The following is a 14,826-nucleotide window of genomic DNA, read 5'->3' on the forward strand; positions in this document are numbered from 1 at the left end:
ACCAATAATGAAATTGTCTAAAGAAAACATAGTAATTATTGCGATAAAATGTACAAGACTTATATATTTTTAATCTATATTTTACGGTTATCGAATATCGTTAGAAATTTATCTAATAACATTCAAGTTTTATTACACAGAACCATTGTGTGATAATTTAATGAGTGAATTTTTAAGATGAGTTTTTTTTTCATACTACATAAAGTGATATTTTGAATACCACTAGATACGCAGCCCTACATTACGTTATTGGCAAATACTATCTTCATCAAGTTGTCCTATTACTTTCGGTGATATTTGACGGTGACTAAAAAGAAACATGTACTAATCAGTGATTATTTGATGCACCTGTGATCACAGAAATGTCACCTTGAACGTCTAATAAGAGAGGACGGCGGGGTAATTTTGGAACGCAACTAAGTGCGAGAGTATGTATGAAGATTTGTTATATGTGTGTGACGTATGGAATGATCATGAAAAGATGGTGACCGATTGATAGGAAAGTTTAATAATATCGTAAATTTCCAAGTGTTCTAAACGAATCATTTTTTTTTTTGGTTCAACAATAATCATTAAGAAAATTGAGAATAGAGGATCATGCAATTAAATCGACTAAAGTTTAAACGTGTATTATTATATCCTGACGCTTTTTTAACATCCCTAGGCGTTAGAAAGAAAATTTCTTTCTTTTTAAGCTGGCTGACGTCTCAACCATCCTATTTATGCGAATAAATACCTTTTAATTCTTTACTATTTTACACATCATTTTTTTTTCTAAATCATTCATACTACGTTTTACTAACAAGTAATTTTCATCAAGACTTAATCTTATTCTTTTCATGTTTTTCGTTATCGTCTCCTATACTTTGTCGTAAAGATAATAGTAGTTGTGAAGTAATTACTTCCTTGTGTAGGCAATATAATAGCCAACTGTTATATATATGTATATATATATATATGTGTGTATATATATATATATACTATCAAAATACATTGATTTTATTTGATAGTAATTGTGTCTAGAAAACAATTGTCTTTCTTAATGTTTATTTATTTTATTTTTAACACATTTTTTTTTTATTATACAAAATTGATTAAATATTATTTATATGTATAATTAAAGATCTAAATTTATTTGTATTGTTAATAACATGTTGTTAATGTGTCTTTGTTCATGATTTTATAATTTTTAATTATTTACCATAATTGTGATATATTTTAGGAAGCACTATATTTAAGATTAAAGAAATTATGAAATTTGTGAGATCATTATATTGAATCGTAAAAAAGAACATACGATGTCCCACTGTAAAAAAGGTCCTTTGTCATCAGGATTTTATCAATTAGATATCATAAGTTAGTATAAAATTATATGTATCATATTTGTACAGTTTTTTACTTATAAATTTAATATACTGTGTAGACATTATTTATAATATTATTTTTATATATTATTTTAGTCGAAGGGGCAGTATTAAGAAGCTCGTCATTCTTGAAACCTAATCCGTACATAGAAATTTCAGTGGATGGAGAAAGACTTCTTACAACAGATGTATCCAAATCCACATATCAACCAAAATGGGAGGAAAGATTTCATGTATTGGTCAAACCATATTCTCAAGTGCATTTTCGTTTATTTGACCATAGCACATTTAGAAAGGACACGTTATTAGGAGAGAAAAGAATAAGTTTGTTTCAAATTTTGTCCCATTATAATGGAAAATTAGAAAATTTGGAGCTAACATTTGATTTGATGAATTCAAATAAACATGATTTCTGTTCTAACAAAATTGGAGAGCTAGTAACTGTGTTTGATGGATTAACAATAGATATCAATGATATTACACCTGTTCATGATCCTCAATTACCAAAAACTGGAGAATTGGATACATTGTTTGATAACTTGAGAATTGATCTTAATAATTCTATACCAAGTAATACTAATGAATCGTTATGCCAAGTTCAATATACTGTACCAGATGGTAAGATATTGCAGGACATCTTTTAAATATCGATTTATATATAATATAAATCAATATCTGCTGTACTAATATTTTCTTATCGTAGGTGCTAGTAGCAGTGATACTGTAAGTAATTGCAGCGTGTTAAATGGAGGAGTACGTGGACGAATGAGATTACATTCCAACGAAACTGCCACACCATCATCGATGTATTGTGGTCAAGCTAATGCTCATCACAGTTCTACATATAATACTAATGCAAATCAATCTGGTATAGATAAACACAATTCTACTCAACATCACAAACCACATGAAAATGATAAACCAGGAAGTAGTAAAATGTGTTCAATTCACTTAGCAAATGGACATGCTGTCCCTATGTCAGATAAACCAGTAGCCCAAACACAAGAAAAACCAATGAATAGAACATCAGAAAGACATTCGACATCCTTGATCGATGGATGCATACCGTCACGTTCAGAACCATCACGTTCAACCAATCATAACATATCAGAGGGACGTCCAATTTCTCGTCCAGAACAGTCTTCGTCCGTTCCTAACACAAACGAACGTTTGACGAATTTTAGAGCAGATCAATCTGCATCGAATTCAGTTTCGGATGGGCGTACAGTTCCTCAATCAGAACCATTGTCTCTCTCTAATGTAAATACATGTTCAACCTCTCGAATAGAATCGACGTCACTCTCTAATACAGAAACACGACCAGATCATTCATCCGAGGCTCGTGGAGCTACTCGATCTGAACAAAATAATAGTATTCTTCTTCCACATTGTATTCCTCGTTCAGAGCAATCTATGTTAAATACTGTACCAGATAGTCGCACTATACCACATTCTGAAGAATTTACAACAAATAATTTACCAGAATCTCGTTCGCTTACTAGAATGGCTCAACCAACAGTTTCATTGACAGGACAACCTACAATGTCTGTAGCTGGACAACCTATTATACAACCTGGATCTTCAGTAATGCTTCCAGAAGTTGAAAATACATGTCATTCGGAGGAACCTCTTCCACCTGGATGGGAAATGAGATGCGATGGTTATAGTCGAAGGTATATTTTTTAAATATAATTATTAAACACATTATTGTTGACATTAGGATCAACTTTTTTAATTTGTTATATTTATTATAGGTATTATGTTGATCATAATACAAGAAGTACATCATGGGAAAGACCACAGCCGTTACCACCAGGTTGGGAAGTACGCAGAGATCCTAGGGGTAGAATTTATTATGTGGATCATAATACAAGAAGTACAACATGGCAGAGACCAAATACAGAAAGATTGCAACATTTCCAACAGTGGCAAGGTGAAAGGCAATATGTCGTTCAACAAGGCAATCAACGATTTCTTTATCCTCAAGTAAGTTATTATTTCATTAATCAATTCATTATATCAATAATAATTGTCTAATTTAATTAATTTTTTTATATTTAACATATTTAGCCTCTTGGGGCAGCAGCCGCTGTAGCAGGACCTTTAGCTTCTGCTATACCTGATGATGATGATATCCTTGGACCATTACCAGCTGGTTGGGAAAGACGTAAGCAACCAGAAGGTCGAGTATATTATGTAAATCATAAAAATCGAACAACTCAATGGGAAGATCCTCGTACGCAAGGACAAGAAACAGGAATAGATGAACCACCATTACCAGATGGTTGGGAAATTCGATTGACAGAAGATGGTGTTCGATATTTCGTGGACCACAACACAAGAACAACAACATTCCAAGATCCAAGGCCAGGTGCACCAAAAGGGTAATTATTATTAATTTTTATTAAAATTTATCTCAAGTATATAGAATAAGTTTATTATTTTATCTATTTTATTATTATTATTCTTATATCAAGACCAAAAGGAGTTTACCGAGTACCAAGGGCATATGAAAGATCATTTCGTTGGAAATTATCCCAATTTCGTTTCTTATGTCAAACCAATGCATTACCCAATCATATAAAGATTAGTGTAAGTCGACAAACATTATTTGAGGATTCTTATCACCAAATAATGAATGCAGAAGCATTTGCGCTTAGACGAAGATTATATATTATATTTAAAGGAGAAGAAGGGTTGGATTATGGAGGCGTATCTAGGTAAAATGTTAATAAATATATTGATATATATTAACATTTAAAATTTCTATAATATATCTTTTCTTTTATCTTTTTAGAGAGTGGTTCTTCTTATTGAGTCACGAAGTTCTAAATCCTATGTATTGTTTATTTGAATATGCTAATAAAAGCAATTATAGCCTGCAAATAAATCCTGCATCTTACGTCAATCCTGATCATTTACAATATTTTAAATTTATTGGCAGATTTATTGCAATGGTTTGTATATATCTAAACATATATATGGTTTGTGTGTAGTACATTTATTATTATTATTATTATTATTATTATTATTATTATTATTATTATTATTATTATTATTATTATTATTATTATTATTATTATTATTATTATTATTATTATTATTATTATTATTATTATTATTATTATTATATTATAAATTTATTCAATATCTTATTTTTAGGCTCTTTACCATGGACGATTTATCTATAGTGGTTTTACTATGCCATTTTTTAAAAGAATGTTAAACAAAAAACTAGTTATGAAAGATATAGAATCTATTGATCCAGAATTCTACAAGTCTCTTATATGGATAAAAGAGAATAATATAGATGAATGTGCTCTAGAATTGTATTATAGTGTTGACTTTGAAATTCTTGGACAGGTCATTCACCACGAACTAAAAGAAAACGGTGATAAGATTAGAGTTGTTGAAGACAATAAAGAAGAATATATTAGGTAAGGAAATAAAAATTAGATTAGAAACTTCTGAAAAAAATATATCTAATATTCTTATCATTATTAGATTAATGACTGAATGGAGAATGACCAGAGGTATAGAAGAACAAACAAAGGCCTTTTTAGATGGATTTAATTCAGTTGTACCATTAGAATGGTTAAAATATTTTGACGAACGTGAATTGGAGTTAATGCTTTGCGGTATGCAAGAAATTGATGTAGAAGATTGGCAACGTAATACTATTTATAGACATTATACGCGTAATAGTAAACAGGTTCTATGGTTCTGGCAGGTACATTCATATTTTTTTGCTTTTATAATTAAAATTTAATTACAAGTATATAATGTATATTAATTATTCGTAGTTCGTTACAAGAACAGACAGTGAGAAAAGGGCTCGCCTTTTACAATTTGTAACTGGTACTTGCAGAGTTCCTGTTGGAGGATTTGCTGAATTAATGGGTATAATTAATATGTTTGAATATTCATAAGAATATATTTATATTTATCATAAATATATTTTTAAATATTTGCAGGAAGTAACGGGCCCCAACGATTTTGTATTGAAAAAGTTGGAAAAGATACATGGTTGCCAAGATCTCACACATGTTTTAATAGACTCGACTTACCACCATATAAGAGTTATGATCAATTAGTAGAGAAATTAAATTATGCAATTGAAGAAACTGAAGGTTTTGGTCAAGAATAATTATTACAGATATAAAAGATCGTTCGGTAAATATCATTATTTGTTTAAATATTTGATAATAATATCTAATTTTATTTTCTAATATGATGTCTGTTAGAGTGCAGATTCTGTATCATAATTTAATCCATAATAGGCATGAATGGATGGCAATAGTCCTTGGCACTACGATTTATGTTTCACATCAATAAATACTGAAAGTTTGCTGCTTTTTAATGATGTAATACATTCAGAATTTATCGAAATTATTATAAAAAAACATGGAATATAAAATCTGATTTCGTATTATATCTTGATGTATATTATATACAGGTATATGTGGAGAAGTATCACTAATATTGTAAAAATTAAAAGTTACTGACTATTTCTGTTAATATTTATATTGATTCAGGCATATGCACAACATTGTAGATTATCAAAAACAATTATTTTTGTAATCTACATTGAAAATTGTATATTCCACAAGTTATTATATTTCTATCTGAATTGGAAATATTTCTTTCCAAAGTGTACTTTTTAATTTTGTGCATTTACAAAATATTAAAAGAAAATGTCAATGAAACGTAACCAAATATATATTTTCTCTGATTATTTTTGTCATTAATACTTTTAAGTATTCACAGTGCAAGTTTTAAATGTTTATTCTAAATCTTTTAATTCAATGTCTTATCATAATTTATAATGTAACGTTAAAAAACTAAGATAATAGCGATTTGTTCCATATTGTCAAATTTCATTGACATTTTCTATGTTTCATTATGATTACATAAATATGATAGGATTAAATACATAAATTAATTGTACATATTGGAGCTATATGTAGCCATGCAATATACTGTAACGGAAATAACTATCCTTATGATGTTTAGTTTGTTTAGGTTACTTAATCCCTTGCCTTATAATATCGTACGAGACTTGTAATAATGTTTACGGACCAAACATCAAAAAAACACAAATCGGATTACTTTGACCACAGGTGCAGCATTGGATTTATTTTTTTCTAGTATATAGATCCAATAAAATCAAAATAAAGACCATGAAGAGCTTGTAAAATTTTCTTAAATGAAAAACATGTAAAGTTGCTTTGTATATACCAAGTTATTTCAAAAGATACCACACAATTTAGAACTATTCCATTATGCTATTTTGTTTTGAAGATTAATCATTTAAATTGAGCTGTTTTTCACAAACATAAATAAAATTTTCTTAATGCATTATTTATTTGTAAGCCCAAAGTAATATCAATTAAAAGAGCAAATAATAGACGAAATTTTCTATAAACTCCTAAAAAGCTTACTTCTTCTATTAATTTCTTGTTTGTTTGATTAAATTGTAAAGTTCATATAAAAACCATGTATTTATTAATGGCAATCAGATATATTATTTATAAAATAATGTCATTTTGTATTATGATATTATTAGCTTCAAAAAATTAAGGCTTCACAAAAGAAGGCCAAATATATAAAAAGATTAATTTGAATTTTATTAAGATCATAAATTAAAACATAAGGCAAGGGGTTAATCATAAAAATGCTGCCATGTTTATATGCAAATACAAACATTGCACGCTGTAACAATAGTATATATTGTGTAAACTATACAGACACACATGCGCATATATATACACATGTTACCATTAACATTTTATAAAGAAACAAACTAATTGTAGATACTAATTATTAATATCTTGGGATATATATTAAAAAAATAGATTGTATATATTTGCTTTAAAATGCGTACACAATATCATATATACATATATATATATATACATATATATATACATATATATATGCATATATATATATACATATATATATATACATATATATATACATGTACACATATATACATATATACATATATACATATATATATAAACATATATACACGTGTATATGAACACTATGTAAAGGATATCATCCGACGTTGCAACGTGTATTTTACATATTGCAATATCAACAGTTTATGCTTGTTCAGAAATCAGAATACCAAGATTACACTTCGATTAATAATTGAACTTATTTAAACGAAGTAACAAAATAAATTCCTTCATTAGATCATTTATTTGTGTTTAACACCACTATATAATGTAATCAAGTATACTAAATGTAAGAAACTTAAACTGTACAATAATGTTCATTCATAATGTAAATTGGATAGTCGTGACAAAGAAAGATTTAATTAATACTTAAATTGATTGGTTTTATATTTATTTTATAATGTATTATTAACTACAACCATATACAGTTTTTAGTAGATGTAGCACATTATAAAGGACAGTATATGAAAGCGATATCCCTTGTTAGAACAGACATCTTACGTTCTTACTAATGATATTATAATTTTGGATTTGGACCAAAAAACTGATCCCATGGTAAATAATTTAAAATACTACTAGAATTACTATAGTGATTATATATGGATCCCCAAGTTTGTTCTATATTTGGTTTAAAGTTTTTCAATTCATCTAAAAGTTAATGAAAATTCACGTTATAAGCACATTATTATATCACAAAAAGCATTGTAAATATAAACACATTAATGTTTACAAATGTTATTAAAAATACATATTGCAACAACTTACTTTCATCTATATTAATCAAATCTTCTACTTTGGTTTCTACACCATTTTTATCTCTCTTTGTGGTAACAACATATTTTTTATCACCAATCTGTTTAGAAACTCTCTTTTCTTCGTTACCTTCACTATCTTTTATTATCTGATGTTGCTCTATAGTACCATCTGGTGCATGTATAAATCTTTTGCTAACAAATTTGGAACTTCGATGAAATTGGTGGTTTGTAGAGGGTATTATTTTTGTATTATTAGGTTCATTCCAAAATTTAAAAAGGTTATCAGCAGAAATTCTATAATGAACGAAGTAACAAAATTACAATTAAAATAATAATTTAAAATACAAAATATTTATAAAATTTCATACCTTCCATCTAAATCTGCATCTACTTTGTTTTTTTCATTATCAGGAGAATCTGGAAATTCATATCCAGGTTTTAACATTTTATCACGCAAACTATTATTACTTTGTCCTGCATTCGGTGACTCTTCTATGCTACCTTAAAATATACAAACAATATCTCAAATGATCAGTGAAATTAAGAAATAATTTTTAATATTAATTAAAGAAAAAAAAAAAATCATTCTGAAAGAAATAATCTATACATACCTGGTATATCGAAAATTTTACTATCATTAAAATTCGGAAATATTTTACTATCATCAAAACTTGAGAAAATACTGTTCAATATATTATCGAATTGCGATTCAAAATAAGATGTCATATCCTTGGGATCATTGAAGATATGAACGTGTACGTTACTTCTACCAAGATGTCTATAATAATTAATAAAATCACATAATTATATATTAATAATGAACAATAATTTCTCAAGAAATATACCTGAAGTCATCGTCATCATTGTCATCTTCATCATTTTGCCAAATGGGATTACGAAAACTGTGTTTCCTTGATTATGGGTAATCCAACGTAAAAGAATTTTTTATTAAATATAATGAACGATATTATACTACTAATAAATTAATTAATAAATGATAAATATAAAAAAATACTAATTAATAAACGATCTTTCTAGATTTTTAAATATGTTATACACCAACTTATGTACTTCATATATATCATTACTTTTATTTTTCACTTGTCATTATTATAATAACTTACCCTTCGTCTCTGAAATCTTCTCTATCTCCTCCAATAAAGAAATTTCGAAAGAAATCAAAGATTGGCATTTTTAATTTTTCTTCTACGCAGCCAACTGTAGATGTATTCGGATAACGTCAAAACAAATGTAATTACGTCATGTATCTAGTGTTATGATCTATCATAAAATTACTTACGATGATGACATGAGGAGTTTCACCTATCACAGTCAGTATATTATTCGACGTTTGAACATCATTCTCTTAAGAGAAATGAATTTATATGAAGAAAAAAATAAAACAGGATTACCAATAGTATAATTTAAAAAATTTATACTGTCACTCTATTGTCTTTATTCCTGTTTTGCAGTACCTTTCCGTTCGACCTCTTCGAGATATATCGATCTTACGAGAAATTTCGATTCTATCAAAATAATATCGAACAATAAAAATATCTTCATGGTTTTTATATATTATGTTATCTAAGATTATAATTTATTATTTATTATCGATTTATATAATTTTATATTTGTACAACATAAATATAGGAATAAATTCTTTTCTCATTCAAATTAGCATCTTAAATAATGTAATAAAATTAATTTAACAGAATATAGACAATAGGGAATTATTGGAAAAAATTATAGCGAAATGATTACAACAATAAAGTAATTTTAAATTTTATTAGAAATGATTAAAGAACAAGAGTTTCTTGAAGTTTTAATTGTTTTTTGCTCTTTGCCTTAACTTGTGCGGCAATACGATCCAAATCTCTGCGCCCTTGACTCGTAAGCTTGCGTCCACCAAGTGGAGCTTTTTCAATAAGCTTTAATTGTTCTAAAGTTTGAAGCGCTTTACGAGCAACACCACCAGCTGATCGACAAAAATGGCTAGGATGAGTTCCATTTCGTTTACGACCACCAAAAATTTTAGTAACTGCTCCAACACCAATGGGACTACGAATATAAATATGACGGACTAATGCTGCACAACGTATGTAATACCAATCTGGATCATAAGGAGCTAATTCCTTGAAACGAGCTGATTTTACAATATCTACCCATTCTGGGACACGCATTTTGCCTGTCCTAAAATTTATGTAATATTTATATTAATTATACATATAAAAAAAACAACAGTTTATTTGTCACTATAAATTATAACCTAACAATTAAAATTATAAAATAATATAGCTTACTTTTTAAGGAAAGCTGCAAAAGCTTTCACAAATTTGTGCTGATCAACGTCCTTTAACGTAACAGATGGCATCTGAAATAAATATACAAAACAAATTAAAATCCACACATTGTGTATTGAACATCAATATCACCACATGGGTGGACTATACGATTATACATATATAATTTTCTATGATATTAATTTAACGATATGCGTAACACTAGTATAACATAGTATTTATTAAATAATTTTTAACGAATTCTACACAAAATATATTTAATTATTCACTCAAATCTTTCAAAATTCAACGAAAAATGCCAATACCACACACCTTTGCAAGAATACAAAACGGAAAGACAAGATCCAAGATGGAGTAGTGGCAGATAGAATTTCAATCTATTGAAAGGAAATGACCATGAAACTATTTTCTATAGATGAGCTACGTAGTAAACACTACGTAGTAACATTAGTAATTTTTTTTTAATATTTCAGGATATTAATAAGAAATCTTAATTATAACCAAAATGAAAATTCTACGATTATTTTATATAATTTATTATTATGATAATGTAAATTAATTTTATTCTATTTCTTTTTTTTTTTTGTCAATTCATAATCAGTACTAGACATTCCGTTATATGATTGGTTGACACGCGTTTAGTGAAGGAAAGGCTTATAATATTGTTCAAAGATAATTATATGATTCTAAAATCTTTTATATATTACATTATGATTTTCTAAATAAGGTAGTTGTTTATTAAATATATGTAATTTTGTAATATTTATTTACATTTTATATGGCAATGATCGATATGATTATATTTAAATAAGTGATTTAAGATTATTTTGAAGGTTATGTTATAAAACTTATCAATAATATAGCTAAGATGATACTATCGTTAAATTTTTACTTTGAAGTATTATATTAACTGCGTTTTTAAAAATAAAATTATCTTTATTATTTTGTATATATATATATATATATATATATATATACACATATATATATGTGCACGTATGCACAGCAATTATTAGTACTGCTTAGCTTTTAATTGGTACCAGTAGTGACATATTTTGCCAAAGAAATGAATGTATTGTTAAGTAGATTGAATCAACAATTATTAAGATTGACAGGAAAATTTTTTCAAACAAGACATAAATTAATTGGAAATTATCATCAACATGGAACTTTGACAGAGCATATTTCTTTCTCAAAGGATTTTCTATTTCAGCAGGTATGTGAAATATTGCATATCTTTGTAATAGCTTTAATTAAATCTTTTTACTACCTGTTGATACTATTAAATGTTGATACTACTTGTCATAATAGATAATACTGTAACTCATTCATTGAATGTATTTCATGTTACATTGTATCGAGTATTTATCATCATTGTAAATAACATATTACAGTTATGAATACATTTATATTAAAAATAATTTATTTAGTCATATATTCTAAACAGCGTCAGTATCTAATCTACCTTATGTTGACCTCTTTATGTACGTTATCAGAGAAATAAATAAATACATATAATTAATTTTAAAAAATGACATTATTTTCATTTTTAAATACGGCAGTATACATGATTTAATTTCATTAAATATTGCATTAATCAATTAATTTGACAATATCAGATATAATATATTAATAAAAAATCAGTATATATATTTATTTTATTTTCAATAAATGGTACTTAATAAAATTTTTATTGTATTTTATTTTTATTTGCAATTAAACTAAAGATTATTATTATAAACAAATTTGTAACATTCACAATCAAGCACGTTATATTTATAAATATTTTTTTTTATTTAAATAATTGCTTTGTAAAATCGAAATCGAGCATATTTCATTATCCGAGATTAAGATCTCTCTTTCCTTATTCGAAACAATATTTCCTGGCTTAAAAAATAATCTTTGTTAAGTGTTTAGATTAGATGGATTAAAACTTTATTTGTGGGTAGGTAAAATTTGATAAATTTTATTTATACGTTGTTTATATATATCTCAAAATCATTTCACATACACACATTTCATTACATTATAAATTTCATTTTATTTTTATTTATAATATATATTTCATATTTTATATTTTATTTTTTATATAATAATTTATATGATTTATATGATTATTATGATAATTTATATGATTATTATGATAAAAGTTCCACATTAATATAATATGCCATTTCACGGATAATAAATTACATTATTTATTTTAATTGATATATAAATACATTTGTAATTAATTTATATTTATATTAAAAAACATTTTAGTTATTCGATCCAGTGTCCAGTACATATACATATTTACTTGCTGATATCAATAATAAAGATGCTATTTTAATCGATCCAGTCTTTGAATGGGCTGATCGAGATAAAAAAATTATCGAAGAACTCGGTTTGAATTTGAAATATGTTGGTAAGTTGCAATCTTTTCTTTTTTTCTTTTTTTTATTTTTATTTATTTTTATTTTTTTTTATTTTTTTTTTTTTAATTTAAACAAATTTTTTTTATTTTTTTTTTATATATTTTTTTTTTGATAAATTAAGAAAGATTCATTTTTTCTATTTCGAATTAATTTAAAAAAAAAAATCATTAAATACTTCTCTCTAATTAACGATTATTTCCTTTACAGCGAATACACATATGCACGCAGACCATATTACAGGAACGGGCCGATTAAAATCGTTATTACCGGGTTGTCGATCGATGATCTCCCGCAATAGTGGTGCCGAGGCCGACATTCTCTTGGAGCCACGAGACCGCATCAAATTTGGTAGACATTATCTGGTGGTGATACCCACACCTGGTCATACTGAAGGTGGATAACGCATAACCATTCTGAAGAATATTTTATTCATCATTCTCATTAATTTACATGGTTGATTGATTGTATTCAATAGTTACATGTATATACATATATATTACACTTATATATATGTGTGTATAATATATATTACAATCCCTTCAATTGGATAAGTTTTTAAAAAGTAATATTTGAAAAGATCTTATACAATGAAAATCCTATACATAATACATTATAATTAATTATAATATAAAAGACTTAAGTAATACTAGTATGTATATAACTATGTAAATGTAGTAATATCAATTAATTAATACATAATCGAATGTAAAAGCTATACATACATACATACATACATATACATATATAATATGTATGTATCAACTTCTCATATATATATATATATATGAATATAGATTATATATATATAATATATAATATATAGTATAATATATAATTATATATATATATAGATATATATGAAAAGTTCAACGATCACATGAAATAAATTAAATTACTTTCATATTAAATTTTTATATTAAAATTTTTATATAGGATGCGTGACGTATGTGTGTGATGAACAAGGAATCGCTTTCACGGGTGATGCCTTATTAATACGCGGATGTGGAAGGACAGACTTTCAGGTTTGTATTAAAAATTAAAAAAAAGAAAAAAATGAAGAAGAAGAAGAAGAAACAAAAAAAAGACTTTTCTTTAGCACATTTTTATAATATCTAGGTTTTTACATTTGTTTAATATCTAGATATTTTTATTTGTTAGGGTGGCTCGTCAGAAATATTGTACAAGTCTGTACATGAAAATATATTTACTTTACCATCATATTACAGACTATATCCTGCACATGATTATAATGGTAGAACTGTAACTACTGTTGCTGAAGAAAAAATGTTAAATCCTAGATTATCTAAATCGTTGGATGAATTTGTAAATATTATGAATAATCTTAATCTTCCATATCCAAAAATGATTGGTAAGATTTATAATACTTAAAGATATTTAATTTATTCCATAAAATATTTGTATTGCTTTTATTTATAAACGTTTTTATATATAAATCTAAGTTGCTAACACAAATACTGTTTCAGACAAAGCTGTCCCGGCTAACAAGGTTTGTGGAGTCTTTGAAATTAATAAGAAGAAAGGAGAACAGTGAGAAAATAACGAGAAATTTGTCAAATTTCATCAACTCTTTTCTCTTTGAACATGAGATAAGATTGTTTTATATATATGTATATATATATGTATATATATGTGTGTGTGTGTGTGTATATATATGTATATATATACATACATATATATATGTTCCTATGCGATGTACAGTTTTCAAGATACTTGTAAACTTTTTCAATTGATAATAGATACCTGCAATTTAATAAATAAATATTTGCGTATATTCATGAAAATCATAGATTTGCAATTAGTATAATATTTTTTTTATATATTTTAATAAATATATATATACATATATATATCTGTATAAGTTAACATAATAATAACAATAATAATAATAATGAGATTATTATTTAAATGCTCAAATTTTTCTGAAAAAGCAATACAATAATCTGTTAAACTTATTCTGAATAATTATAATAATTTAACTATGTATTGTTATAAATAAATATTCA

General features: G+C 26.2%; 4 protein-coding genes across 7 annotated transcripts; 2 read left to right on the forward strand and 2 right to left on the reverse strand.

The window, feature by feature from the left end:
- Window positions 1-15: 15 nt before the first annotated feature.
- Su(dx) (Suppressor of deltex) lies at window positions 16-7,268 on the forward strand. Of its 4 annotated transcripts, none has more exons than XM_035884992.2 (13): window positions 16-503; window positions 1,227-1,356; window positions 1,461-1,982; window positions 2,068-3,037; window positions 3,119-3,350; window positions 3,435-3,748; window positions 3,842-4,084; window positions 4,162-4,321; window positions 4,527-4,801; window positions 4,869-5,094; window positions 5,168-5,264; window positions 5,339-5,537; window positions 5,609-7,268. In XM_035884992.2, exons 2-12 carry the CDS (start codon window positions 1,299-1,301, stop codon window positions 5,509-5,511), a joined length of 3,270 nt encoding a protein of 1,089 aa, XP_035740885.1. In that variant the 5' UTR covers window positions 16-503; window positions 1,227-1,298; the 3' UTR covers window positions 5,512-5,537; window positions 5,609-7,268. The 4 variants fall into 4 exon arrangements, with proteins under 4 accessions (XP_035740885.1, XP_035740882.1, XP_035740883.1 ...); XM_035884989.2 differs by having other exon boundaries at window positions 16-428; window positions 1,223-1,356; XM_035884990.2 differs by having other exon boundaries at window positions 16-428; window positions 1,223-1,356; window positions 5,645-7,268.
- Window positions 7,269-7,673: 405 nt separating this feature from the next.
- LOC118449873 (uncharacterized) lies at window positions 7,674-9,550 on the reverse strand. Its single transcript, XM_035884993.2, has 7 exons — window positions 9,386-9,550; window positions 9,210-9,303; window positions 8,931-8,996; window positions 8,697-8,863; window positions 8,454-8,586; window positions 8,096-8,379; window positions 7,674-7,978 (listed from the first exon to the last, which is right to left on the reverse strand). The coding sequence occupies exons 2-7, from the start codon at window positions 9,275-9,277 to the stop codon at window positions 7,848-7,850; spliced, it is 849 nt and encodes a 282-aa protein (XP_035740886.1). The 5' UTR covers window positions 9,278-9,303; window positions 9,386-9,550; the 3' UTR covers window positions 7,674-7,847.
- A 305-nt stretch (window positions 9,551-9,855) lies between these two features.
- Window positions 9,856-10,784, reverse strand: LOC118449854 (small ribosomal subunit protein eS19). The gene is made up of 3 exons (XM_035884963.2): window positions 10,698-10,784; window positions 10,386-10,456; window positions 9,856-10,275 (listed from the first exon to the last, which is right to left on the reverse strand). Exons 2-3 carry the CDS (start codon window positions 10,454-10,456, stop codon window positions 9,882-9,884), a joined length of 465 nt encoding a protein of 154 aa, XP_035740856.1. The 5' UTR covers window positions 10,698-10,784; the 3' UTR covers window positions 9,856-9,881.
- Window positions 10,785-11,146: 362 nt separating this feature from the next.
- LOC118449850 (persulfide dioxygenase ETHE1, mitochondrial) lies at window positions 11,147-14,583 on the forward strand. The gene is made up of 6 exons (XM_035884961.2): window positions 11,147-11,601; window positions 12,648-12,792; window positions 13,010-13,195; window positions 13,736-13,824; window positions 13,961-14,171; window positions 14,287-14,583. Exons 1-6 carry the CDS (start codon window positions 11,452-11,454, stop codon window positions 14,352-14,354), a joined length of 849 nt encoding a protein of 282 aa, XP_035740854.1. The 5' UTR covers window positions 11,147-11,451; the 3' UTR covers window positions 14,355-14,583.
- Window positions 14,584-14,826: the final 243 nt, after the last annotated feature.

The sequence above is a fragment of the Vespa mandarinia genome, chromosome 17 (genome assembly GCF_050613455.1).
Source record: "Vespa mandarinia isolate Hongniang chromosome 17, ASM5061345v1, whole genome shotgun sequence".
NCBI lineage: Eukaryota > Metazoa > Arthropoda > Insecta > Hymenoptera > Vespidae > Vespa > Vespa mandarinia.

Coding starts and splice junctions, on each gene's coding strand:
- LOC118449873 (XM_035884993.2), bottom strand. CDS start 9,277: ATGCCAATCTTTGATTTCTTTCGAAATTTCTTTATTGGAGGAGATAGA. Junction 8,587..8,696: donor TAAAATTTTCGATATACCAG/GTATGTATAGAT, acceptor GTATATTTTAAG/GTAGCATAGAAGAGTCACCG. Junction 7,979..8,095: donor TTTGATTAATATAGATGAAA/GTAAGTTGTTGC, acceptor ATTAACTTTTAG/ATGAATTGAAAAACTTTAAA.
- LOC118449850 (XM_035884961.2), top strand. CDS start 11,452: ATGAATGTATTGTTAAGTAGATTGAATCAACAATTATTAAGATTGACA. Junction 11,602..12,647: donor AGGATTTTCTATTTCAGCAG/GTATGTGAAATA, acceptor AAAACATTTTAG/TTATTCGATCCAGTGTCCAG. Junction 14,172..14,286: donor TCCATATCCAAAAATGATTG/GTAAGATTTATA, acceptor ATACTGTTTCAG/ACAAAGCTGTCCCGGCTAAC.
- LOC118449854 (XM_035884963.2), bottom strand. CDS start 10,456: ATGCCATCTGTTACGTTAAAGGACGTTGATCAGCACAAATTTGTGAAA. Junction 10,276..10,385: donor TTTGCAGCTTTCCTTAAAAA/GTAAGCTATATT, acceptor CATAAATTTTAG/GACAGGCAAAATGCGTGTCC.